At 46.6% G+C, this 24,291-nt stretch overlaps 9 protein-coding genes across 9 annotated transcripts; 2 read left to right on the top strand and 7 right to left on the bottom strand.

Moving 5' to 3' along the window:
- Positions 1–81: 81 nt before the first annotated feature.
- Positions 82–1,926, bottom strand: SPPG_06577 (uncharacterized protein). The gene is made up of 4 exons (XM_016754777.1): positions 782–1,926; positions 639–717; positions 398–576; positions 82–340 (listed from the first exon to the last, which is right to left on the bottom strand). The coding sequence occupies exons 1-4, from the start codon at positions 1,830–1,832 to the stop codon at positions 240–242; spliced, it is 1,410 nt and encodes a 469-aa protein (XP_016606213.1). The 5' UTR covers positions 1,833–1,926; the 3' UTR covers positions 82–239.
- Positions 1,927–2,237: 311 nt separating this feature from the next.
- Positions 2,238–3,745, bottom strand: SPPG_06576 (uncharacterized protein). Its single transcript, XM_016754776.1, has 3 exons — positions 3,413–3,745; positions 3,140–3,353; positions 2,238–2,821 (listed from the first exon to the last, which is right to left on the bottom strand). The coding sequence occupies exons 1-3, from the start codon at positions 3,724–3,726 to the stop codon at positions 2,405–2,407; spliced, it is 945 nt and encodes a 314-aa protein (XP_016606212.1). The 5' UTR covers positions 3,727–3,745; the 3' UTR covers positions 2,238–2,404.
- Positions 3,746–3,838: 93 nt separating this feature from the next.
- On the bottom strand, positions 3,839–5,141 carry SPPG_06575 (uncharacterized protein). Its single transcript, XM_016754775.1, has 3 exons — positions 4,764–5,141; positions 4,565–4,699; positions 3,839–4,501 (listed from the first exon to the last, which is right to left on the bottom strand). The coding sequence occupies exons 1-3, from the start codon at positions 5,110–5,112 to the stop codon at positions 3,891–3,893; spliced, it is 1,095 nt and encodes a 364-aa protein (XP_016606211.1). The 5' UTR covers positions 5,113–5,141; the 3' UTR covers positions 3,839–3,890.
- Positions 5,142–5,374: 233 nt separating this feature from the next.
- On the top strand, positions 5,375–11,761 carry SPPG_06574 (ubiquitin-protein ligase RKR1). Its single transcript, XM_016754774.1, has 23 exons — positions 5,375–5,462; positions 5,525–5,639; positions 5,710–5,829; positions 5,923–6,117; positions 6,172–6,274; positions 6,337–6,426; positions 6,481–6,633; positions 6,688–6,944; positions 7,020–7,162; positions 7,232–7,307; positions 7,365–7,455; positions 7,529–7,695; positions 7,759–7,822; positions 7,887–8,306; positions 8,371–8,719; positions 8,799–9,834; positions 9,906–10,071; positions 10,126–10,229; positions 10,292–10,537; positions 10,597–10,744; positions 10,814–11,305; positions 11,392–11,504; positions 11,573–11,761. The coding sequence occupies exons 1-23, from the start codon at positions 5,407–5,409 to the stop codon at positions 11,627–11,629; spliced, it is 4,761 nt and encodes a 1,586-aa protein (XP_016606210.1). The 5' UTR covers positions 5,375–5,406; the 3' UTR covers positions 11,630–11,761.
- On the bottom strand, positions 11,607–12,394 carry SPPG_09389 (uncharacterized protein). The gene is made up of 4 exons (XM_016757552.1): positions 12,271–12,394; positions 12,152–12,192; positions 11,968–12,093; positions 11,607–11,903 (listed from the first exon to the last, which is right to left on the bottom strand). Exons 1-4 carry the CDS (start codon positions 12,308–12,310, stop codon positions 11,895–11,897), a joined length of 216 nt encoding a protein of 71 aa, XP_016606209.1. The 5' UTR covers positions 12,311–12,394; the 3' UTR covers positions 11,607–11,894.
- Positions 12,395–12,456: 62 nt separating this feature from the next.
- SPPG_06573 (uncharacterized protein) lies at positions 12,457–14,099 on the top strand. The gene is made up of 4 exons (XM_016754773.1): positions 12,457–12,750; positions 12,816–13,221; positions 13,278–13,858; positions 13,924–14,099. The coding sequence occupies exons 1-4, from the start codon at positions 12,528–12,530 to the stop codon at positions 13,971–13,973; spliced, it is 1,260 nt and encodes a 419-aa protein (XP_016606208.1). The 5' UTR covers positions 12,457–12,527; the 3' UTR covers positions 13,974–14,099.
- SPPG_06572 (uncharacterized protein) lies at positions 13,942–15,297 on the bottom strand. Its single transcript, XM_016754772.1, has 3 exons — positions 15,172–15,297; positions 15,062–15,111; positions 13,942–14,992 (listed from the first exon to the last, which is right to left on the bottom strand). Exons 1-3 carry the CDS (start codon positions 15,275–15,277, stop codon positions 14,093–14,095), a joined length of 1,056 nt encoding a protein of 351 aa, XP_016606207.1. The 5' UTR covers positions 15,278–15,297; the 3' UTR covers positions 13,942–14,092.
- A 575-nt stretch (positions 15,298–15,872) lies between these two features.
- On the bottom strand, positions 15,873–16,489 carry SPPG_06571 (uncharacterized protein). The gene has a single exon (XM_016754771.1). The coding sequence runs from the start codon at positions 16,460–16,462 to the stop codon at positions 16,124–16,126; it is 339 nt and encodes a 112-aa protein (XP_016606206.1). The 5' UTR covers positions 16,463–16,489; the 3' UTR covers positions 15,873–16,123.
- A 4,906-nt stretch (positions 16,490–21,395) lies between these two features.
- SPPG_06569 (uncharacterized protein) lies at positions 21,396–24,131 on the bottom strand (the record flags this gene model as incomplete). Its single annotated transcript, XM_016754770.1, has 7 exons — positions 21,396–22,292; positions 22,361–22,475; positions 22,543–22,776; positions 22,844–22,983; positions 23,048–23,177; positions 23,244–23,684; positions 23,748–24,131. The coding sequence occupies 7 exons, from the start codon at positions 24,129–24,131 to the stop codon at positions 21,793–21,795; spliced, it is 1,944 nt and encodes a 647-aa protein (XP_016606205.1). The 3' UTR covers positions 21,396–21,792.
- Between the last annotated feature and the right edge of the window lie 160 nt (positions 24,132–24,291).

The following is a 24,291-nucleotide window of genomic DNA, read 5'->3' as shown; positions in this document are numbered from 1 at the left end:
AGAGTTTGGGAAATGGCCAAGCGGGAGGTCGGGCATGTTTGGTGGCGGGTGGGCAAGAATGTTGGGAAAAGGTCTCATACATGACGTGCCAAGGGAATGATATATTGCGGGTGCGAAGCAAAGCCAAGATGTATCACATTGGTAGTAATCTTTGCAATTAGAGGGATAGGATGAAAGAAAAAAAAAAAAAAAAAAGAACCCCACATGCTTTTCCGCAACTCTAAATAAATGGGTATCCATCAAGCATTCCCCTTGGCAACAGCCAACTCTCGACGCAGTTCAGCCAGCACACGCTCTGTTTCTTGTTCACGCAATTGCAAATCCGCAATGTACTCACAACCTATTTCAATACAGTAAATCACGAGAGCAACGGAAAGTCCAAAAGGGTAAAACCTACACTTCTTGAGTACAACCACTTTGCTTGGATTCTTTTCGTGGATGGGAGGCAAGACCCGTCGGAGTTCGTCAAAACACTGTTTGAGCGAGTCGCGACGACGTTGTTCGGCTTGCTTGTGGCAGTCTCGGCGGGCTTCGACGGACGCCGTCACGTCCTTGTTGTATTTGAGACCGAGTTGTCTAAATTGGGTACAGAGATGAGCAATAGCAAGTGATCAAGGGACAACACAACACAAACGTACTCTGTGTGCCCCTCTTTAATGTTTTGATAATTGCTCTTTTGCGTGAGACGAAGAGCAGCGTCCATATTATTTGCAGATCCTAAATGAATAATGGATGAATTCAACGTTTGCGAGTGCTGTAGGCAACCCAGCCGTGACGTTACCATTGGGCAGGAGGGGCTTGAGACAGGGCGATACCAGCGCATTGAGGACATTGGGTGCTGGTTCTGTGCCATCAGGAGAGGCCAATCCGTCCAATTTCATCAACTGGGCCGGTGTGATGGGAGCCAGATCTAGGCCATGGAGGGAGGGAGCCAGTTGGGGTGTCAGGGCGGGTGAAATGAGGGTCGCTGCCGCTGCCGCATGTTGTTGTTGTTGCGACGAGGTAGCGGTGACGGGGAGGACGGGAAAGGGGGTTTTAAACACGGGAGCTGTCGACGACGACGACGTTGTGGTTGTTGTTGTTGTTGTCGTGGTTGTACTACTTGTTGCCTCTGGGGAATGGGTGGAACGGGCACGCAAGGGTTTGAGAGCGGGTGATACGAGCGCGCCTTTGCGGGGAACAATGTAGGGAGAGGCCAGAGGTGTCTTTTTGGGGCGTTCTCGGAGACCAGCCAGCCCTGGGGATGCCATGCCATTTAGGGCGGGCGACTGCATCCCCACGAGAGCAGGCGAAGACATTTCCAAATTCTGTGGTGGGAGAGCAGGGGAAGCGCCGACATGGGGCGTTTGGAAAGGCTTTGAAGGTGGGAGGGCGGGAGAAGACAGGGCGGCATTAATGGCGCACATGGGAGGAAGCGAGGGGGAAGCCGAGACGGACGCCGATATCGAGTCAAGGTTTGCAAGAGAGGAAAAGGAGAATCCAAGGGATATTGAGTCAATCGAGTCTTGGGGATGGAGAGCAGGGGAAGTGAGGGGACTAAAGAGCTGATTGTGTTGTGATATGGTCATGCGTGAAAAGTCTGTGCTGGGCGTCATTGCGGGCGAAATGAGGGGCGTGAGAAGGACCTCGTCATCCTCGTTGTTTGTGGTGGTTGGTTGAACATAGGGAGAATAAATGGCATCCCCCTTGTATGCTGATGAGACGATATGCGAGAGAGAAGGAAAAGCAACGTCCATATCCTCGTGAGAGTGGAGTGAATAATCTGTACTATCCATGCTCTGTTGAAAAGAGTCCAAGAGAGAAGACGAGTAGAGAAACATGTCCTTTTCCATTGCTGTGTGCGTGTGTGTAGATGATTCTCTAATGGGGGAATGAGATGAGAATGAGATTGGAAAGAGGGAATGAACAAGCAAAAGCCAACCTACAAAGAAGCATGAGAAATAATAACCCGTGTGAGAATATCCATTATGATTATATGAAAATGAACCAATCAAATGTGAGAATGAATACACGTTCTAGTGTGAATATCACGTGAGAGAGAGAGGGAGAGAGAGATGAGATGTTGGAATGGGCACTAATGGTTTGTGAGAGAGAGAGAGAGAGAGAGTGTGTGTGAATGTGAGAGAGAATTGTCTAATGTGAGAGAGAGGGAGAGTGTGAAATTCAATAGAAATATTAGAAATAACTATGTAAAGATTGAATTTATCCCTTCATGATTGCAAAAGTGCTTCTCTCTCTCTCTCTTTTTATCACATTGTATTCATTCAAGAGTCTTCTTCTTCTTCTTCAACACATAATTACAACTCGTTCTTTATGCAACGCTAACACTTGCACACCTCTGCATTCATTCCAAAAAATGCTATTCTTTTTATGCAGACAATCTCAACAATTGGCAAGGGGCAAACTAGCGGGACGCCTTGTTCCGCCCTCTTTTACTCGCCACTACTTCCCGATTCCACACAAACACACACCCGTCCTTCATCATCCTCACCACAATCCTCGCTATATTCCTCGCATCATCCATCCCACAATGGGGTCGCCCCTCAAACGTCATCCCAAGTCCATGCAGCATCCCATTCAGATTCTGTCGCTCTCGTCCATAAAAATCTGTATACAGGCGTCGCAAATCCACAAACCGTTGCAAATACGCTGGTCGCTCCATGATCGAGTGCGCGCATTGCTTGCGGATAAAGTCGCGAATGTCCCATGGTCCGTCGCTGATAAAGAGTGTGTTGGAAAAGGGATATCGTGTGTATTGCGTCAGCCATTGCTCGAATTTGCTCAAGACGGTCGGGAACGGGTCCGCTGCGTCCACAATAGACTATCCTCATCACGAACGTCATCACGAATGTCAGTGAGTCATGTGCGAGAGAGACAAGAGTGATGGGCGAGAGAGACAAGAGTGACGGGCGACGAGAGAGAGAGAGAGCAGGGAATAACGAGAACCGAGAGATAGAGAGTGGGAGAGATGGTGAAAAGAAAGATATCAGATATGACGTTTATAACACGGATATACGCGGCATTCCCCTTTATGCCTAAACTCGTCGCTTGGTGGATTGACTCATAAGCGGTTTGCTGCAATCCCTTCCATTCCCTTCCCTCAGCTACTTCACTCTTTTGCCCCCTTGATTCTACCCACCTGAGTAATCCCAGTCAACTCTGTACAAAACGCCGACACATTCGGAAATACCAACGGCCGGACATACTCTTGAAACTCCCCAATAACCTCCATCCGCCTCCCATCAATCACCACAACAGGAAACTCGATAATCTCATTCGGATAGTCCCAATTCGAGTCTGCATCGCATGTGGCTTCCACGTCTAGTACGCAGTAATAGTCAAACGGTTGGGCACTATCAAGAGAAAAGGTCATTACCTATGGAGGTCATGTTGTTTTTGTATAATTAATTACCCGTCTGGTCGCTTTTCGTCCAACCATGCATAAAGATCCTCCTTGGGTCTCGTCGTCGTATCCAAATGCTCAATCGGTACACTCCACCCACTGTCCTCATTTGCCCGCTCAACCTTTTTACGAGCGCTTCGGAGCCGTTTTTGTAGATCCCGTTTTCGTCCGCGTGTGTCGAGTCCGAGGGATGCGAGTTGGATGCGGAGGGCGTCGACGATGGGATGTGTTGAGGGGGCTTCGTAGGGTGGTGGTGGGTCGTATGGGTCTTGCTCAAAGTTGTGCGGTGGCGGGTCCTCGGTTTCCGGCTCGGTTTTTGGCATGTTTTGGCTAATGTGAATAGGCAAGCTATGCGCTTGGCAGATAGGCTGCAGTGCTTGTGCATTGTATCCAGATGAATTGGTTTGGTATGTGCCATAAAAGGAAAGCAAGTGCGCGGATGGAATCGAATGTGATCAACTCAACCCCTGATACTAATTAAATAAAATTAACCTTCCATTGATTCTACCGATGTACATGGTGTTGTCGTCGGAGAAGCCTCATAGGAGAGCCTCATAATATGAACAATAAAGGAATACACGTCTTTGATATCTGCCCATACGAGATCTCTTCTCGTTCTATAATAGAACAGAATGAACGGATCCCCCGCGATGCTAATTTCACCGTTATCGTCAATTGCACATCCTGTCCAGATACGTGCATTGGTTAGCACACCCCACGTTTTCCGGTTACTTTTGTTAGCTTCCCGCCTTTTTGCATGTACTACAGCTGCACCCGCTACACATTGCAGTATATCTTGTTCCTCGTCCCATGCAAGTTTGGCTTCCAAGACTACCAGATGGGATTCGTGTTGTGGATCCGGTACAGTTATGGGCACAAGATTACCGTGACCGATGAGGTAATCAGGACGACCGGACAGCGTACGCATACCACTAGGAGTGAGCTGAGAAATTCCCATGGTTTTTTCAGTGTAGGGCCGTAACTGCTTCTTAAATTCAGCGCGGCTAAGCACTGCAGTGAGAATGAGATCTATAATGGCCCGCCGTGCGTGTTCACTGGTCAGAGGCCATATGGAAATATACCGTTGAAGGGATTGTACTAATAACATAAAAGAGTTTTGGCAAATCTGAGGTACAATGCACGGAGTGATACCAAACTTACATAACCATTCGTCCGGTTCTTCAATCATTTCCATTTCAGCTCTGATTTCCCATTCCTCTCCATTATACTTGCAGCCGGTAGCCTCTAGGACATGCGACCATGTAGTTTGGCCAAAAGGTTGCTTTCGTTCTACACCTAGAAGAAATACTTCCATTGATATTCATGACAAGCTGGAATGTTTGTTTTTTGTTTTCCAAACCTTCTGGTCCCGTTATCAACACAATTTCTCCAGGCATAAACGGAACCAAGTTTCCACCTCTGGCATCGGTGTAAATGGGTTGCGTATCCGCAAGGGTGGAACCGACTCTTTCGACACTCTGCAGGCCGAATGCTTCCTGGACTTCACGCATATTCACAATACCATTGCTATGTGGGAATGGAATAATCTTGTCGGTGGTCATTGTTCCGTCTGACTTGGCAATGGCCAAACGAAAGAATATCTTGTCGGTGATTGCTGACATGGTGCAAAGAATATGGCAGGAATCAACAGCAAACTGGGCAGGCAGGGTCTTAAAGAAAAGCGAAATCAATGTGGCTGAGTGTCTCATAACAAGCAAGTTTCAACCAAATATAAAACTTAACATAAACGATTTAGCCAAATATGGAAGCATGAAACAACCAAATTAGTATCATCGTTGACTGTGCCCAGTTGATCACATTTTTGCGGTTCAAACATGATGGCTAAAGTTGATTCCATCCGCGCAGTGTACTGTATTTTGGTTATACCACAAGTCGCTGTTGCCGTGGTAATGCGGATGAGTCACATAAGCAAGATCGACGCAAGTTACCAAATGTCCAGTTTGCAATTTGCAAATTGTACCTTGTTAGTGTTAGTGCCTGGCATGGGTAGGGAAAAGGAACGAAGAGTCAAGGGCAATATTCAACCCGCCGCAAGCAGGTACGTTTCCTTTGGTCAATTGGAACCGTAATATTTTTGTTTGAGCAACCTTTTTTTTCTAGTCGTGCGGCCGAGCTCTTGACGGAGGGGTTTGGAGGCCTTACGGTTGGTTTGGGTGCACCTGCGTTTGGTGCTGGTGCTGAATGGGAGTTGGGAGATTTGCATGGGGATGTCAAGGTGCGTACATGACTTTAAAGTCTAAAATGGTTTTTGAAAACTATTCACACTTTGCGTCACCTTCCGATAGGTCCTATTCAAGCGCCTTTCAAAACGGGATACAGTTACCCGTATTAAGGCCCTTGAAGACCTCTCTGCATATGTCTCTTCCGAACCCTCTGAGACTGTTAAAGATATTTTACCGGCATGGGTGCGTATCGGGTACGTCCCCTCTTGGTCCCCTTTCACCAAATCACCCACGCAAAAAATGAGAAAGCTGATCAAGTATCAATGTGCACTCTAGTCTAAATCCTTTAACCGGCTCGTCATTGACGCGGATCGGCGTGTTCGTGAAATGACGGTCACGGTCCAGTTGGGGTTGGTCCGTCAAGTTCGTAAACAGTTTGCGCCGTACTTGAAGCAAGTTATTGGGTCTTGGTTTTGTGCGCGGTTTGATGCGAATAAAGAGGTTGCGAGGATTGCTGGCGAGGCCTTTCAGGTAAGATGTGCAATGAGTCTTGGTATACTGCACATAACTAAATGTGTGTCGTAGACGGCGTTTCCGAGCAAGCAAGTCGAGGTCCTCGTGTATTGTCAATCGGAGATTCTGGATTTTGTTATCGACACCCTTTTGCATCAGACTCCAGAAACAATGAGTATGCGTCTATTTTGCTTTGCCGGGTTGGGAAGGCTCCTTTGACCACAAATCCACCATTAGGCGACCCACGGTTCACCACTCCGGAAGATGTCATGTCCAAATACGCGCGGGTGGTATCGAGCTGCTTTTACATGCTTGCCTATCTCTTTGGTATGTATTGTCAAGTATCACTATTATTGCTAATGGCTAACGTACACTCTATAGACCAACTCCCCCTTTCCGAGATCACAAAATCGATATCCAAATATGACACACTCTTTGATAATCCGACTTTTTGGAACATGTGTACGCACCCCCTTGCCCCGATCCGACGAGCAAGTTATGCCTTGATCAAGACGATCAGTCGCGTTGAACCTGGTGCGTAGGTCCCCCTACATGAAATATCAACAGACACTGATACATATTCCAAAGAGATTCTTAAAAAGCGGCTGGACATTCTTGTTCCCATCTTCCCAGGAAAGGTCTTTTCAGACAAGGACCCGTCCACGCACAGCGAACTCTGGGAATCCCTTGTGTTTTTCACGAAGGCTTGTCCGGAATCTTGGCTCCTCCCTTCTAAACGTCCACCTCTTCAGAAGTTGTTTGGGTTTCTACGGCATGGAGCGTTTGGTTCGGTTGGTGTTTCTTATCCGAGTTTATTGGCGTTGCTTGCTTGTCTCCCTCCAGAGGTACGTAAAAGTCTCGAAAGCAATTGTGACATGACGGGATGTTAATGTTTGGGCATACTCCGCATATTGGCGTAGATTCTATCGAAGGAGACATTTGCACCCGAGTTTTTATCAAACTTTTGGCAAGGGTTAGAGAGTGGTTCCATTGACAAAACAAACGATCATATCTTCTTGGAATCTTGGTTCGAGTGTACCCTGTTTTTGATTGTCCAGTCTGGGTAAGAGTGTGCTTGGATGGATTATTTGGGTGTCTGTTAACTTTGGACCATGACTCATGAACCATGCAGAGGGCAGGATACAGCTCAAGAACGAGTGGAGGGGGACCTCTTTCGACCTGTTTTTGTATATTTGTTTCCGGAAAAGGTTTGCGTCTGTGTTTTTGTATTTTGTGGTTTTTTGTTGTGTTGACAGTTCCTTTAGTATGATGTGTCTAAACGGCTTAAACCACGGAACGTGTCAACGATCACGGCCAAATATGTCTATAAATTGAGCACGAGCTCGCAGATACCTAGTTCGTATCTTGTCACGTAGTTCATATTGCATATACGTATACTGACGGATTGATTCTGGATGTTGTGCCATAGCTTCTCTTGTGGACTGCTTTATGAAGACGCTGGAACGCGTGTTGGAGGGTGCGATTGTGCGGGGTGTGTATCCGGATGAGGCAGCCATTGGACCCGAATTTGAGAGCATGTCTGTGCGCTGTGGAGAGCTTTTAGCGTGTCTTGCTGAGCAGGGTGGGAGCGTGCGGGTAAGTACCGTTTGTCTGATATCGAGTGTAGAATGTTGGTATCAATGCAAAATGTTTGTGTAGGATTCTGTTGAACGGATTGCGACACGGTTGTTTTGTCGGATACTTGATGTGATATCACCCAACGGTGAGTAACAGTCATGATTCTTTTTTTATTGTGAATTTCAACCCTCTAAACGTATATGGATTAGAACGTCTCTCTGGGCACGCCCATCTCCTCGCAACCTTGTCCACGTCCTTTTCATCCATCTTGACATGTCCTGAAACCCACACACTTCTTACCACCTTTTTAACCCGCCTCAAATCATTGACAACCCACCCCAAACCCGCATCAAATATACTCTCCATGCTTGTCATTTACCTTTCGGTTCTCCCTTCCACCGCTGTCCGTAGTGTATGGACCCAAGTTCTTGATTTCGTGTTTGGGATGGACAACGTTATACCATGTTTTGCAAACTTGATGACCCTCGTTCTTGATACCGTACAAGCGGATTTAACGGACCCCCGGATCGATGCCCTCGTGACAGAATGTGCGACAAATCGGTTGGAGAGGGGTGAGGATGTGTCGAGTGTCGAAGTGGTTGTTGCAACATGTTTGCGGTTTGGACCTGGTATGTATATTGTATGTTGTCATCGAGTGTGCAGTATGTTTGAAGATTTCCCGGGTTTTTTTAGAATCCCCTGTCTTGACTCCCGAAACGGTCCAGTATATCACAACAATCCTCCAAACCGTTCTCTCAAACTTTACCACTGATCTCGTCATTGGGTACCATGACGCAACTCATACCGGTCGAGCATTCACTGTCCTCCATATTCTCCAACACCTCTCGAATACGCCTATCATGGCTTCCATGATTCCGGATATTTTGGATCTGGCGTTTGTGGATGGAGAAGATGAGACTGGGGATGTGCGTGAGGCGCTTGGGGTGGCTAAAAGGCTTTGGGAGGGGTATGTGTGTGTGGATTCTGATGTGTTGGTGAAGAGGTGGGAAGCGAATGTGGGGAATGTGGAGTACCGTGGGAGGTAATGTCATTTTTTTTTTTTTTTTGCTTCATGTTGCTTTATTTACGTGGTGCTGACTGTTTTTCTCTGTTTGATAAAGCATCGATACATTTGTCTCTCAATTCAAGTCTATCCAATCCAAAGTCTCTGACTCTCTTACCGCCCGTCTCATTCACACCCCAAGCTTCTGGCAGTCCCTTTATTCGACTTATCATGTGTATACACCCTACCTAGCACTCACAGACCCCCTGATCCCCTTGACTGACGACGCACACCCGCTCCCAACGCATGAGACAGACGTGTACGGGAACAGTGTACTAGTCCGGTGGATTGGCATTATTCTCTCCTTTGCCCGGAATGCATCGTTTTTCGAGGACCGGGGATGGATGTTGGGTCAAGTGGTTGTATGGGGCGTCCTTTGGAACGACTTAACCTCTCTCCATGAACATGAAACCAAAGTCGTAGAGTGGAATATCCCATCAGAGTTGAATAACGTGTTGGAGACCGTGGTGGATTCCATTCACGTTGACCCGGATTTCCATACCCGCCTTGCAACCTTATTTCGCGACGTTGTGAACGGTTCAAATGTCTCCGTCCAACCACCTGATCTCCTTTCAGACATGCTTTGTTCGCTCCTACGCTCTGCATTAGACTCGAATTTGCATGCTCGGGCGCTACACACGGCTCTTGACAAGGTCTTCCCAAAAGTGGGCCTGCACCACACGGATGCGGTCCTATGGATGGACTTTGGTTTATCTGTCGAGTGTCGATTTGTACGCGGGATTTGGAATGATTGGGTTTTGGATTTACTTGCTGAGCATCGGGATAGAGGGATCCGGACCCTTGTTTCTCGATTACTGGATATGGAACGAAAGGTCGTACGGACGACTGGATCTGAAACGGCGATTACGAGACTCTGGCTTCTTGTTGCGCTACTACAAAAAGACTCGACGACACTTGTAGATACCTCGAAACTCTTGAATCTTGTCCGTGCGATTCGGGGGTGGTATACCGAACCTGTTGGATTGGATTTGAATCGACATGTTGCCATCTTTTTGGAGAGTGTGGTACGACATGTTGATGTTGGGATACATGTTGGACAGTGGGTTTTGGAGGTGTGTCAAAAGTGGATTCAGGTAGGTTTGACAGCGTTTTTATTTGTTTTTTAGTATTTATAGGGGTATTGGTTAATGATGTGAGAATGTAGGGGGGTATCCAATCTACACCTGAATCTCGCGTCCTCTTGTTTTATGGACTCGGGTTATTCAGTGCTCTTCAAGATGCCGCGCAAGTGTTCCCTGATACCTATCCAACCCTTACAGACCGTGCACAAGAGATTTATAGCACGGTACTAGACATTTTTGTCAACACGAGTACGTGTATGTTATCTATGCCACTTTTGGAGATTGGGCTAAACTGTTGTATAGGTCCAGAGGGTGTATCGGACCCAGAACAGGATATTTGGACACGTATTGCGGATTTCGTGAGCTCTGTTCCGGATTCCATCTTGTTTTCGGTGCCTGGGTCCACGGTACGTGACCAATCTACCATTCTCATTTCAACACGCATTTTATTAAAAAACGCATGTCATAGCTCTACGACCTCTTGTACGTCCCTATCAACCAGGTTCAAACAACAGCCTATGGATTAATACACAAGCATGTTGTACGCCATGTTGCGGATGCGAGCCTTCGAGTTGAGATGCGAAAAGAAGAAGATGTGGAAGAGATTCCTGTGGATGTTGTAAACAGTGTGCGAAAGCGTGGGATGGATGATCCGCATTCAACGTTCGGGTACCTCCTTTCTTGGATGATTCTTTTTGATCATTTTCAAGATGCTGTATGTAAACGTGTTTCTTTTTTTTTGTTTTTTGTTTGTGCTAAAATCGTCATGTGCAGACGTTTGATCTTAAATCCCAATATGTGTCGCATTTGAGGAGGTTGGACCTGCTACCAACGTTTTTGGATGATTTGTTTGGATTGTTGGGGTTGGGATCCAAAATGTTTGATTGTTCCCGATGGGATGTCGAAAGTTTTGAATTGCAAGGTAATGTCTTGTTGTTTGATGTTGAATCCAAACACCTTGATGACATGTATTCATTTTGTGATGTTTTAGGTTTTGATATGACACCTCTCTCATTTTCCCTCCTCTCCGCACACCTCTATTACCGCACACTAACCCACACACCAACCCTCCTCCGCATCTGGTGGTCAGAATGCAAAAACCGACAAACAACCCTCTCTGTCGAATCCTACACTGAAAAGTACTTTTCACCGCTCCTGATCTCAACGGAATTGTCTCAGATTCTGAACGCTGATTTGAGTGCGTACCCGGACCTTTCTGTGCGTGTCAATAAAACGGGGTGTGAAGTGGTCGCTTGTTTTGCTATTGAAGATGCGGTTTTGGAAATGGTGATTCGGATTCCGAGATCCTTTCCTTTGAAATTGGTTGATGTGGAAGGTGGGGCTGGTGGGCGTTCTGCTGGGATTAGTGAAGCGAGGTGGAGGGCTTGGTTGTTGGGTGCTTCTGCTGTTATTGGGAGTTTGAGCGGGAGTGTTTTGGAGGCTGTTAAATTGTTTGGGAGGAATTTGGGGTTGCATTTTCAAGGTATGGTGTTTTTTTTGTGTGTTGTTTTCGTTTTGTTTTGGTTGATGTTTTTTGTTTGTTTATTGTGTTTTTTTGGTTTTGTCTAGGTGTTGAGGATTGTGCTATCTGTTACTCGGTTATTGGCGTCATTGATCGGACTCTCCCCACCAAACAATGTAAAACGTGTAAACACCTCTTTCATTCCTCCTGTCTTTACAAGGTAAAGTTATTTTCTCGTTTACTTGTTCTTGACCACATTTGGTGGACACTCATCATGGTATTATGTAGTGGTTCCGCACGAGTAATCAGTCTACATGTCCCTTGTGTCGGCAACCAACATTTTAGCATGTTTATTAGTGGTGCATTTTTGTATAGTTTCTTTTGTGCATATAGAAAGATGGATCGTTTCAGTGCATCATTCAAGGGCTTTTGGATCCGTGTCGTGCATCATGACAGAAATGCAACAGAGAAAACATACACAAAACAACACGGCTCAGACGGGGGGTTCAGTGGGTATGAGGTCTCGTCAATACACCAATAAAGCAACCTCTGTTTGATTTCCTTGCAGCTTCCCCTCTACACTCTACACCATGCACATCTAACTAACCCTTTACTGCTTCTATAAACCATCAACCCAGTTAGTACCCATTCACAAATACAGAGGAACCCCGCAATCTACATACCCCCTTGATCAACTGGTTGGCTTCAATGAGAGCGGTCCCGAGTCCAACAGTGATACCCGCAACCGTTACAGCATACCAAAGCGCATCGCCCTTTCCGCGAATGTAGGTTGGAATGTGGGAGGGTTTCTAAAAAACTTTTTGTTTGATAATGTCCTACTTTTTAGTTTCTACTAATGTACTTTACCTGCCAGAAAATACGACTCGCCACCTCGCGTGGGCGAATAACTGTGGGAATCACAATTCAGTATTCCCGTCATTAGAGCAACTTGCAGATGACACACTCTATTCCAGTCCGCTACGTACCATTCTCAGCAGGACGAACAAGAGCACGAACGAATCCCATAGCGTAATAAAAGTGGATGGTAAATTAAAATGATGGGCTTTTATTGAAAAAACTCGTAAAGATGTCCGTTCAGTTCCGTTCACCTCACGCTAATCTCCCTTCCATTTCCCACTTTCACGTGATGTGGTTTGTTGCCATGGATGCAGCTATGGATTGAGCGGGCGGGTGATGACGTACGCCAACCAGTACGTGGTTTTTGTATTAGTGATCTTACAGGATGGATGGGAATATGGATGCTGTAGATGCCCCACTGCATCAGGATGAGCGTGAACCGCTTCTTGGACGGTCTGAGGATGTTGAGGATGGGCATGGTGGACGGGCGGATGAAGGGTGGTTTCGGAGATTGCGCTCCAATCACTCTACGAAACGTGTTTTGGGGAAACTGGGGTTATATCTATTCGGCTTTCTAGTGGTTTTATTAGGACTTTTTGCGTTACTTGGTAAGAATGGTTTGCTGATGAGTGTCAATAAATGTATACCTCTTTTTGACAATTCTACAATTTAGCAAGACCCTTATTCGCTCGGACACCTCCTCTGGCCACTCCAGATACCCCACCCCCTTCCTTCCCCTCAACCGGCATCCGCATGCTCGCATACAACTTTTATCTCCGTCCCCCGCCGATTGAATCCATTGGGCGTGACTACAAAGAAGATCGGTTAAACCTTTTTATCGAGACTGCGATCAATGAGTTTGATATTATGGCATTGTCGGAGACTTTTGGGACGTTTAATTCACGGCGGGAACGGTTGGTGGATGCTGCTGCGGAACGGGGCTTACGCTATTGGGCGCATGGGAACGAACGGAATTGGTGGAAGGGAACATTTGTGGATAGTGGGTTGTTGGTGTTGAGTCGGTTTCCCATCATTAAAACCGAAACCATATTGTATCAAGGAGCGTACGGTCCTGATAGGTAAGTCAACATTCTCTATCACCAATTTCACGAAATTGAGACATATTTTTGGTTAGGTATGCAGCCAAAGGGGTCTTGTATACTCAAATCCTTCTCGACGATACCCCCGACCGCAAAACCCGTCTTCACCTCTTTACATCCCACCTTCAAGCATCCTACCTCCCAGATGACCCCGACGACGGCGACGACCTAACCGGGCCAGCATCCTCGATTCGGTACGATCAATTCATTCAAATGCGCTCTTTTATAGATTCCGTCCTAGAAGCATCGGCATACGACCCCGTGAACGACGCTGTTGTTCTCGCGGGGGACTTTAATGTCCCTGGAGCGCGATTCGGAGGGGAGCCGCAGAGAGATGGCAAAGAGTACTTGCGCATGTTGCAAACCTTGACATCTCGTGATGCAGAGGTGTTGGACGCATTGAGGGAAGCGACGGGTCAACAGCCTCAGACATGGAAACCATGGAAGCAGTGTCTGAAAGGGACAGAGGATGATCATAAGCAGGCTGGAAAACGCCTCGATTATATTTTACAGTGGAGGCCGCGAGACGCTCACCATGGACATGTGAGCGTCTCTGTCAATGAGACGGGTCTGAGACCTTTTAGAGTCCAAGATCGACCGTTCAATCAGTTGTCAGGTTAGTGTCCACAATTTTTGTGCCAGGACATTTGTATTCATTATTGATCTCTCCTTCTCTGGCAGATCATACTGGCGTAACTAGTATTCTTCGATTAGCCCCCTCCAACACTTGATTAGACCCCTGTATGGCTGTATATAGATACAGCGTATGTAACTGACAGTTATCATTACTATGTACAATGTATATCTGTGTAGCAAAAAATCCATTGCCTATATATGCGGCGCTCTTTATTTATGCATCCATGCCCTTTCGCTTCTTTTTCTTCTTTTGCACAGTCCTGTCCTGGCTGTCTGCATCCGCTGTCGTCGTCTTTGTTTTGGTCTTTTTCTTTTTTTCCTTTTTCGCCTTTGGTGGCGCCGTTTCGTCGTCGGCAGTCTCGGATGGTGGTGATGTTTCTCGTCGCTTCTTTTTCTTCTTGTCTTTTATTTCTATTTGGTTGTCTGAGGGAATGGGGTCTGATGGGGCAAGGGTGGTGCACAAGTCCTCTTTTGTGTCATTTGCTTGATGATTTCTCTCTTGTGTAGCGGTGTCGGGTTTGGCAGGTTCAGAGTCATCCTCAGTGCTTGGCGGAGTATCACACTTGGATAGGCGCTTTGTCTTGGCCTTCTTCTCAGCCTTCTTGTCCCGATTCTTCTTTTCCCGCTTTTTGCTCTTTTTATCTTCCTCTTCGTTCGTTCTCTCCTTACGTCTCTTCTCCTTTTTCTCCTTTTTTCGTTTCTTTTTCTCCACGGTATCGCCTTCATCTCCATCCTCCGACACTGTCTTCCTCTTCAACCCAACCTGTCTTTCCTCATCCGACACAGAACCCGTCAGTTCCTCCATACCCGCTCTGGCCAGCTTGCCAGGTTGATGCGCCCTAGCGCCCTTCCTCGCTGTCCTCCCCTCACACGCCTTCAAGAGCTCCTCGTCCGTCACCTTGATTGTATAGTCCTTATCCTCGCTGACCACGTTTTCAGGTGTGGCTTTAACAAACGATCCGTATAATAGGGCTTTTTCTGCCTTTTTGTTGACTTGGGCACTGACTTGAATCGTTTCGGAAGTTTCGTCCTTGGAGATTTGGATGGACGCTGAGGTTTTGTTGAAAACGTGGTCCCACCACGCAAAAGACCATTCGTCGGCTTTGGCGCCCAGCTGAATGGAATTGAAACCAATCAGCAAAATTGCTTCTGCAAAGCCAAAAGAGAAGATCGCAGAACTCACCCCCTGAGTGTCATTTTTGAACCCAACTGATACCGCTCGGCTAATACCGTCTGCGAACCAGAATGCGTCAACCACCAATTCAAGCAAATTCACCGTAAAGTCGTCCTCACCTCTATTCTTCCCTAGCCCTTGTCCTTTCTCCCACCCAAACTTTGCCATATGTGACTCTGCAAAGGAGACATGGCCGAAACCAGGACGTTCCTCGTCAGTAGTCATGTTTCCAGTAGGAAAAACCGGGAAACCGCGAGCGAACTAGCAACGTCCTTGATAATCAAAAAGAAATATGGTCGTACGGTTCAAATGAGGGATTGCCGGTTTCCAAACCTGGATTGGCTTAGTCGCGTGTCGCAAAAGCATGGGAACTCGTTCAGACGGTCTATACCTGTTCCGGGTCGAATTGTAACGACGGGCGGGCCAGTAACCTACTTCTGCAATAGATGTCTCATAGGGATCTGGATATTGGGAGGGGTAGCCTAAATAAGTAGAAAGAATGCAGCTCACGACACGATATCGTCTTTCAACAGCTTCAAACAATTTCGGATCAACCACCATGGTCAAGCTCCTTGCAGTTGCAGTCATCGCGAACGCCCAGGAAACCCAATGGCGCACCTGTGTGAACAAAGAACGATACCACTCACATCCTTGCTTACCCCACGTTTGTCTGCTGTCCTGGCCAAATGGCCAAATGTGTTTTGATTCGCGGCCCTTCTATGCCAAGCTGCTACGAAGCCCGAGAAGCGGTTGAGATGTTTCTACTGATCAAAGGGCCCTTTCCTGCATGGAGTTATCGAAGATATTTGGCATTATCTGAATCCGATTCCAATTTATAAGCCCCTTTTGGGTATATGCTTTTGGCAACTGGTTGTAAGAAGGAGGAACTTGGTAGACGGCTGACTGAAAGCCAGTGGTATTTAAAATCACAAAACACTTTCACAGTCATTGGCCAGAATGTCCGAGTACTATATCGTAAAGTATTATTCCACGCCGCTGCCATACTTAAGAAATTGGCCCTCGTAATCTACCCTGGCATATGCAATCCAGTCATCGCTTCCAAATACATCTCTACAGCTTCCAATTACACCCATCCAACTGCTGTTTTATCCACGTCGCAACTCCATCAGGTCCCACTTTTTGCATGTACCCCTGCGGAACGCGGACAACCTGAATCGCTTTGTCAAAAGCTTTTGCTAGCTGTTCCGCTTCTTTGGCGGATGTATCGTCAAAGCCGCCGCCAATGACAAAACCTTTTGGACGCGTGCTTGCAGCTTGGAGGGAGCGTGGAATGTCCGGAAGGGTATGGATGATGTCGACGACGTGGTATGTGGGGGATAGGAACGAGGCAATCGTTTCGCCGACTGCACGTTTTCGTCCCAAGATGATGAGGGGGATGCGTGTGGCCATGTTGAAGGTGCAGGGAAGCAAATGAACGATGGATGCAGTGCGTTTCGATGTGTGCGTGGATGTGGCGCAACTATTTCTCATTAGTCATCAAGGAATTACCCAACGACCTTTTCTATTCTTGTATTCTTGTCTACATTACATTTGTCTCAGTACTCCAATAATGTCAAAGTTGTTTTTACTAATAACCTCATTAATGCTATGTATAAAAAAAACTAATAGGTAGAAACGCTTCAGAAATAATTTTGAACGACGTAACAGGCTTCGCGAGGAATAGTGCCGTCAAAGATACGACAAACAATGTCTACTAGGGCATTGACGACTTGACTCTCGTTTACTGGTGGGATTTCGGGGTATGAATAAATATACCTTTGATACTGGTGGCAACATCTGATGGAAACGACCGTGTTATTAGCGTGAAAAATGAACGGTTTCATGTGGGCATCATCGTACGTGTACGCAGACTTCATCATTGGCCCGTTAAGAAAGTCATGGCGTTCGTAAGCATCGTTGAATAAGTCTTGATAAGCAGGATGGTTCCGGACACGCTCCGAGATGAGTTTCTTGCGATAATCTGTGTGTTTGCGGCGAATCCCAAGTTGGATCACCTCCTCCAGGCTCTCCAACTTGTGAAAGCTTTCATCCTAGAATTCTGAAAGTCAGAGATTTCATGCAGGAAGTGGGATTTGCCTTGTCTTACATATATCCAGTGGTTCAACTGTCGATGGGAATGTGTTCTCAGTAGGTGTTAACAGTAGGTAAAAATTGGAAAGGAATCTTACTAATAGCTGAAACTCTGGGCACAGCTCCTCCTCAACCGACAAGTAATCTTCCTTCAGTTCGAGAAAGTTGGAGGAATGTGGTCTTACAACCCACTCTTTGCACCAGTACCCCTCAAGACCGCTTTTGCTCACGTACATGTCCACAAGGTGTACGCGACTTTGGCGTATGCATTCAAAATTAAATATCTTGGACACAGTGTCCTCGAGAAATGAGTCTGCTGGAAGGAATACGTGATAGGTCTCTACGGCAGTTACGTCCAAAGGTCCGGATGCCGGAGAATCTCCACTCGGAGTGGCGATGAAGTTTTTGTAACATGCAAGAGCTTCGGGCAATGCGGTACTTTCTTTAAAACTCGGGACCACTGTCTTAAGGGCTCGTCCGAGAAGTTCCGCTCGGTAAATCTTTATGGCTGCCTCCGATTTTGCCTCATCTATGCTGCTGCAGGGCGACGTTCCACCTGTTGCCCCAGATAAGAATGTCAAGAATATCGTGATGACGAGCGTTGCGAGTGGGGATATACCAAGGATAACGAAATTATTATAGATTTCCAAAGCCTGGGTATTCTCTAGAGAAGTCTTGCTATTATAGTTCACCATCCATTTGCTGAGTTCCTCATCTATAACTTTCACGCTTTTCAGGGTATGGTAACGAGCAATTATATCGTTGACCTGTATGAAATATTCAAGGGCGTGTCATCAAAATTTGCAGAATTCTCCAGACATACCGTCATTTGCAAACAGAGTTCAGTATGGTGCTGGCAAATTGTTTTTGGATTGATGAATTCCTGAAACAATTGAAATATTCCGGGGTCCGTGTCTTGGGTAATGGGAAGTAGGCGGAGCCCGACGCAGCGAGGGTGCTCCGTCAAAGCCTGATTTAGTCTTTGCGTCCACTCTTCGATTCTCTTTTGATCACTTGCATCTCTTGCAGCCTGCTGTTCTTGACAATCTTTGTGCTCTGCAGAGGGCGATTGGTTAGAGGGGCGTTTACCAGGGCATGCCGCAATGACATTCTACGAACTGCTTTGAACGTGTAACAAGTACTCCGAACCAGCCTTGCCGGCTTTTTGAATACGACTGTGCAAGGACTTGGATTTCGACAATGCTCCAGTTGTGTAAGTCCACTTTAGCCCGCTCTCTATGAAGGCATTCTGGTCGTCCCAATGCAATCCTTCCACAATTGGACGTTGATGCCAGGCAGTCTGTAAGCCCTGCGTAACTGCCAGACGAACTTGTGTTTCTTCCCTTAATTGTCGAAGAATACCTATCGCACAGTCATGGACCTCCTTTTCCGCTTCCTCAACTGGAAGGCAGTCCCGCTCTAGAGCGGTAGCAAAGCGTTCGAAAGATGTGCACCTTTCGATCCATTCCCGGTCAGTAGGGTCGAGAACTTCCGGGCTGTATATTTTCTCGATTCGATCCATCAACAGACCTTTTCGCTTTCCATAAAGCAATGCACTTGAGATATCTTCAAGTAAGTACGAGATTGGCCGACCTATGATGTTCCGACTCCAAGATGTTAGCTCGTCCTCTGATGTGTCAGAGCTATCAGAGCTGTCCACTGGAGCATGAGAGGGTGCTGTATTATCCCCGTTCAAGAATTCTTCCAGTTCATTCCGCATGTTCAATGTAATAGCCGGCTCCAGCACAAGGTCTTGTATTTTCATCGGACACCCCAACCGGGCAAGTTTTCGTTCTGTCCATAGTACCCGAGTACAGTACTGATTCTGTTTAACTACAGCTCTTCGCTTAGCGCGTTCTGCTTCTTTTTGCCTGTATGCTGTAAGGGCCGCCTCATATCCCTCTTTGCCACCATGTTTCTGATGCGCCAGCCGCAAGCACTGCGGGCGGTAATAGAAGGTGGTTGGCACAAGATGTGATGACTCTTGAACCATAGTGGTCCAAGGCTACATGAAGAACACACGCTAATCAGCATCTTACTTTCAACGAATAGAATAACGAAATGCACTATGTACCCGTAACATCTGCAAGTCTTCTTCCTTGAGCAGAAATTCTCTTCGTGCACTTTTGGGTGTAAGCAGCTGAAATAAGGCACATGGGCAAAGCCGTACATTCCATTGTGAAATGGCGAAAACAGAGGCATCTTCCCGATAACAACATGCACATAAATGTGGCCTCTGGTAATAAAGAAAGCTTTCGCGATACTGGAAAACCGTAGGAATGTCAAAACACGATCCGAAACGATGTAAGATGACACCATGAACCAATCCGTACCTGGATCTACAGAGAATATTTAGTCATGTTAATATTGTCACCAGGTATGGCACATAATTCAAGTACATACTTTCCATTCCTTGTCCCTGAGAGAGTGTAATACCATGGCACCTCGTCCCTCTGCTCCAAGCAAAGATCCGGCCCGAACATGTGGAAAATTGAGCGCATTCGAAGTCCCCACGGCAAGTAATCCCTCAGTCTCATGTTCAACGTCGGTAATAGCCACAAAGTATATGAGCTTGAAATAAAGCTCCTTCCATAAAAGTCCTGAGGATGATATAAGGCCAGATAGCGATCTGCAGACCTGCTCGGCACGCGAGAGGGATCTTCCTGATATTGTTAGAAAGATGAGTACCCAAAGTGACAAGTGTAGGAATTACATGAAAACAAGACAGTGAACGATGAGCCTATGAATCTTACCGTCTAGATAGCGTAGAATTGCAAACAGAACCTCGGGCGGGAGGTCCAACAGACTCATATGAAGTATCAAGTCGCAATGGTAGTTTTTGTTTAGAAAGCAGCGCTTTGAACTTTGCATCTTCTGCACCTGAAAAGAAATAAATGATCGGCGCTAGAGTTTGCCGATGCAAAGTCAGTCAATCAACGGGTCAGCAGCGTAAAAGGAAAGTAAGAAACATGATGCGAGAGCGTGGGAACTTGATCGGTCGATTATGTAATACGATTTCATTATACTCAAAATGGAACACTTGAAATACCCATCCACGCATGTCGTTGGCAATGACTGCCGGAATATGAAATACTAACCGAGAAAACAATGTAAATTCAAAACAAACATGGAAATATAGGCTCCTTCACATGGAAGCATATCCCCTCATGATGAGTTGCAGGTGCTCTACAAGGAAACCAACGGATGTGGTAGAATGTTTTGTCCAGCGGGGAAAACATACTGAGAACTGAAGAGACAATAGTTTCTGCTCTGGGCGACACATGAATGCCCGTCGTTTGGCTAAATAGCTAGAACTTTTGTATTTCAGTAATCATTAGTTCAGACGACAAGTTACGGATCACGCATGTTGCAGATATGCTGGGACTGCCGACTTTTGACATTTGCAACGCAGCAGCTTACCCCCCAAGACTCCTTGCCGCAATATGCAATTATTGCAGGTAAATTGGGCTCTTACCTGCTCAGCAAATGCGGCTGAAAAAGAGAAAAACACAGCCCAAAGGTAGAGAGATAAAAGGGCAGGCCCAGTAAGCTAGTAACGGCGGGGTGGGGGGTGGGGGGGTGGGGATCATACGGCAGCAACGTCAACCAGTGTAGAGCGACTACACTGTACGGATAACGACAGGCGGTATAACAGGGTACGCACTGGGATTCAGAGAGGCCTGATCTGTCACGAGCACAAGACAGGAAGCTGTAATTGTCTTTAGCTATCGATTATACGCTGTCAACGGACGAGACATACGGAAGTAGGACTTGGATATTCACCAAAAAATATAAAAGTGAAAAACCAACAATAATACGAATGAATACGAGACCTTTAGATTTACAAAGAGTATAGTTCATTCCACGAAAGGAGCACGAGAGATTTATTGCTCGTGGTTCCCAGAGATCACGCCGGGTGCCTGTCTGCGAGAGAAGATATCGACCGAAAAGACTAGGAATAGGATAGACGACAGTAGTTGGCAGTTGAACTGTAGTTTATCCACTTAGTAGGTCTTTGACCGTAATATATTGACCAATATTCGCTGAATTCCTCCCACGACCGAATCTTGGCTCCATCATAGCCCCTGTCTCTGCACCCTTCGTGGAATGAACACGAGACCTTTAGCTTTACAAAGGATATAGACTGCAGTGATAGCGGGACGAACAGTAGTTTAGCTCTCTTGTTCGTCTTGGACGGTCGAAATATTAATCGGTAGTATGAAATTTCCCCATCGTAACTAGTTACGGAGCTCAAGTATTGTTGTAATCTATATTCAGAGGGCACACATAGGAAGCTTTTGCATTTGGCGAAAATTCAAGACGGAGGAACAAACTCTGCATCAATGCTCGTAGTCTATCTACATTTTACATCTCATTATTCGATTGCTCTCAAATTCACTTTGCAATATATATTAGTGTCCCGCGAAACATCATGACAAGCATATTTTGGCGTGTTTGACAATCTATAACGTTCATGTGCAATTATGCAGTAATTTCCACAGTAATACCCACGTTCGGCGCAGATAATAGGGAGTGTCCTTTTCCAATTTCAACTGTGTAGGCTGAATTATCGTGTCGTAAGCTGAGATTTGCTGTGTCCGAACGCAAGACCTGTGATAAAGTAGATCCATCAAAGGTGATCATGTACATTACTTCCAAATACTCTTGACACTTTCTGAAGTGATGGAAGTTCCAGTCAAATAACCAACTTGAGACCTTTGGCGCTCATAGTTGCTGTTCCCGGTACTTTGAGTAGCAGAATGTCTCCTGCGAGTTCCTTGAATATCTTCTTGTCTCAAATTCGCTGAGAGCAATTGCTGAAGCTTGGAGCAGCGGCGTTCAAGTTCCGCGTTGGCTTTTTCTAGATTACCCACTAAACTCTCCAGGTCCCGACATTGACCTTCGGTACGCAGTTTGGCGTTGATGAGTTCTTGCTGCTCAACTTGGCTGCGAGTGACAGATGCTTCGTGCCGCCTTCGTAACTCTTCATATCGGGTTTCACTTTGTCGAAGGGCTTGCTCAAGCATGCGGATGCGGGCAGCATAGAGACTTAGAGTCATGGCAGGAGTGGTGACTACATCAAGTCGTTGGTCCGGCTCAGAAAAAGGATTAGGGGTCGCAGTAGCGACACAATGGGATGTCCCAGATCCTGGGCAGCCAACAAGACGTCAGTTCTATCCTTCATAGGCACATATTCTCCAAGCAGTGAGAGCTCACCATCTGCATCTGGCGGAGACGGGTAGAGATCAGCCGAACGAGAGACAGCTTGGCTAAAAGTCTTCTGAACAGCACCTTGATTCGAGGTCTTGGCGACAGGAGTAGACTGAGCAGGCTGTTTGAATTTTGGACGCAATTTCAGACGCTCTCTTCACAATCACCGAACAATACTGGTACCAAACCTCATCGTCCATAGTGAGTTCTTCGATGTGGCAAGTCATTTCTTCCAAAGTTGATACCGTGTTGTAAAAGGTAGTGGACGTGGATGAGGTCGATGATAGATCCTGTAAAGAGGACTCGCCGAGGTTTGATGGGGTCGCGGACCTCGCACGATCCTTCGCATCGGGAGACCGAGACGGTTGCACTTGTGGTGGATTGTACACAAATGGTGCAAGATCTTTGGGACATGGTAAACCCTGAGGAGAATGTAAGCCAGTTAGGTAGATTGCTCGGTTTATAATACATTCTCAACCATATCCTTACAGCCACGTTTAAAAGGGTTACTTTCTGTCGCTCTGTAAACAGCGGAACGCACAGACCGGCTCGTACCATCCGCATCATCAAGCTGCCATCAATATGGTGGTCGTGGCGGGATAGATGAATACTGAGAGACTCCAGCGACACTTTGCGAGATTACACGTTGAGTGAACTTTGCCGCAGACATCACGAAAAAGCAGCAGTACATACGTTTGAGCATTTCAAATACATGGTCCCTATGAGATGTCGACACTAAATGTGGTTCATGCCAGGGTATCTTGCAAATAATTGAGATAATATTTTCAAAAGGCCTTTCCGCGCACTTGCGGGAGAAATGAAGCTGATGATGGGGTTTGTAATCAGTGGATAAAGGCATTGGCATGAAAGTGACAGGTTGCATCCAAACCTTGTAGTTTCTGCAAACAAGCAGCAGAGCATTAATCTCTTCGCGTAGCAGATAAACGCCTTCTTTCAGTTGCGAAGACGATGATTGACCGTACACAAGTCCACTTCCAACGGCCCGTCGAGATTGGAAGGTGTCATTGCATCTCTTGTCCATCGTTCCCTGTAGCGCCGAGGTCTCAACGGACGGATTCCCCTGTGTATCAGTCTGGAGCCCAGAAGACCGATGCGGAAACAAGGCATCCATCAGCTCCGCTTGGCTGCTCCACTGCGCAACGACGATACGACCCTTCAGGATCCCTCGGGCATGCAAATCTAAAGATCGCTGGGCTTCAGTATAACTAGGAAATTCCACAAAGCAATCGCTTTGGGTCTTCCCAGTGGCACGGTTCATTATAATATGAACGCCTTGAGTATAGTGCGGAGATAGGTGAGATACAGGGACCTTACGCAGCCATGAATTCACTTCAGCAGATGTCGACCAATGAGAGGGTAGCATATAACCTACCTTGAACGGTGCAAAATACGCAACCACGTCAGAAATGCTGAGATTCCATGCTATGTTGCTCAGCTTTAGGACAGCAAATTTTGTTGTGGATGGAACGTTGGGCCGCAGTTGTAACAGAGTCAATAGGGAGCTACCGCATGCTTTAGCAGTAGTCACATCAATGGCTTTGTCCTCTGATACAGGGTTTCTCGCTTCTGCCGCGGGCGGAATACTTTCCATCGGCTGACGACTTGACTGAAGAGTATTGGCGGACATATAAGACGGGGCTCGATCTTGAAGCCAAGACAAACTGCCTAGTGGGGATGGGAGTGCCGCCTCATAACGCGTATTGTCGGATGCTCCGTATGCTGTGTGCGTAAGAATGCCTTGCTCATGTCCTGGCATACTTTGCAGAGGGTTTATCGTTTGTGCCACTGGTCCTCGAATACACCATAGAGATCCTCTCCGTTCGTGTGCGCTCTCTAAAGAGCCACAATTAGCAGCAGACATACCTCCCTGGATCCATAACGTGACCAGCATGAATATGTAACCATGGCAAATAGCC

Source organism: Spizellomyces punctatus, assembly GCF_000182565.1.
Source record: "Spizellomyces punctatus DAOM BR117 chromosome Unknown supercont1.12, whole genome shotgun sequence".
NCBI classification, from domain to species: domain Eukaryota; kingdom Fungi; phylum Chytridiomycota; class Chytridiomycetes; order Spizellomycetales; family Spizellomycetaceae; genus Spizellomyces; species Spizellomyces punctatus.
Note: the sequence above shows the minus strand (reverse complement) of the source record. Positions and strands in the feature narration are given on the sequence as shown.

Bases quoted from the DNA above. Each gene is read 5' to 3' on its own strand.
- SPPG_06577 (XM_016754777.1), bottom strand. From the start codon at position 1,832: ATGGAAAAGGACATGTTTCTCTACTCGTCTTCTCTCTTGGACTCTTTT. The intron at 718-781 runs GTAACGTCACGG...TTATTCATTTAG, and splicing joins CAAGCCCCTCCTGCCCAATG to GATCTGCAAATAATATGGAC. The intron at 341-397 runs GTAGGTTTTACC...GTATTGAAATAG, and splicing joins AGTGGTTGTACTCAAGAAGT to GTTGTGAGTACATTGCGGAT.
- SPPG_06576 (XM_016754776.1), bottom strand. From the start codon at position 3,726: ATGCCAAAAACCGAGCCGGAAACCGAGGACCCGCCACCGCACAACTTT. The intron at 3,354-3,412 runs GTAATTAATTAT...TTCTCTTGATAG, and splicing joins GACGAAAAGCGACCAGACGG to TGCCCAACCGTTTGACTATT. The intron at 2,822-3,139 runs GTGGGTAGAATC...TGATGAGGATAG, and splicing joins AGTTGACTGGGATTACTCAG to TCTATTGTGGACGCAGCGGA.
- SPPG_06573 (XM_016754773.1), top strand. From the start codon at position 12,528: ATGGATGGGAATATGGATGCTGTAGATGCCCCACTGCATCAGGATGAG. The intron at 12,751-12,815 runs GTAAGAATGGTT...TCTACAATTTAG, and splicing joins AGGACTTTTTGCGTTACTTG to CAAGACCCTTATTCGCTCGG. The intron at 13,859-13,923 runs GTTAGTGTCCAC...CTTCTCTGGCAG, and splicing joins ACCGTTCAATCAGTTGTCAG to ATCATACTGGCGTAACTAGT.
- SPPG_09389 (XM_016757552.1), bottom strand. From the start codon at position 12,310: ATGGGATTCGTTCGTGCTCTTGTTCGTCCTGCTGAGAATG. The intron at 12,193-12,270 runs GTACGTAGCGGA...TGATTCCCACAG, and splicing joins TGTTCGTCCTGCTGAGAATG to TTATTCGCCCACGCGAGGTG. The intron at 12,094-12,151 runs GTAAAGTACATT...AAAGTTTTTTAG, and splicing joins CGAGTCGTATTTTCTGGCAG to AAACCCTCCCACATTCCAAC.
- SPPG_06575 (XM_016754775.1), bottom strand. From the start codon at position 5,112: ATGAGACACTCAGCCACATTGATTTCGCTTTTCTTTAAGACCCTGCCT. The intron at 4,700-4,763 runs GTTTGGAAAACA...TATTTCTTCTAG, and splicing joins GTTGATAACGGGACCAGAAG to GTGTAGAACGAAAGCAACCT. The intron at 4,502-4,564 runs GTAAGTTTGGTA...TTATGTTATTAG, and splicing joins AGAACCGGACGAATGGTTAT to TACAATCCCTTCAACGGTAT.
- SPPG_06572 (XM_016754772.1), bottom strand. From the start codon at position 15,277: ATGACTACTGACGAGGAACGTCCTGGTTTCGGCCATGTCTCCTTTGCA. The intron at 15,112-15,171 runs GTGAGGACGACT...TCTGGTTCGCAG, and splicing joins AGGGCTAGGGAAGAATAGAG to ACGGTATTAGCCGAGCGGTA. The intron at 14,993-15,061 runs GTGAGTTCTGCG...AATTCCATTCAG, and splicing joins TCAAAAATGACACTCAGGGG to CTGGGCGCCAAAGCCGACGA.
- SPPG_06571 (XM_016754771.1), bottom strand. From the start codon at position 16,462: ATGGCCACACGCATCCCCCTCATCATCTTGGGACGAAAACGTGCAGTC.
- SPPG_06574 (XM_016754774.1), top strand. From the start codon at position 5,407: ATGGGTAGGGAAAAGGAACGAAGAGTCAAGGGCAATATTCAACCCGCC. The intron at 6,945-7,019 runs GTACGTAAAAGT...ATATTGGCGTAG, and splicing joins TTGCTTGTCTCCCTCCAGAG to ATTCTATCGAAGGAGACATT. The intron at 8,307-8,370 runs GTATGTATATTG...GGGTTTTTTTAG, and splicing joins ATGTTTGCGGTTTGGACCTG to AATCCCCTGTCTTGACTCCC.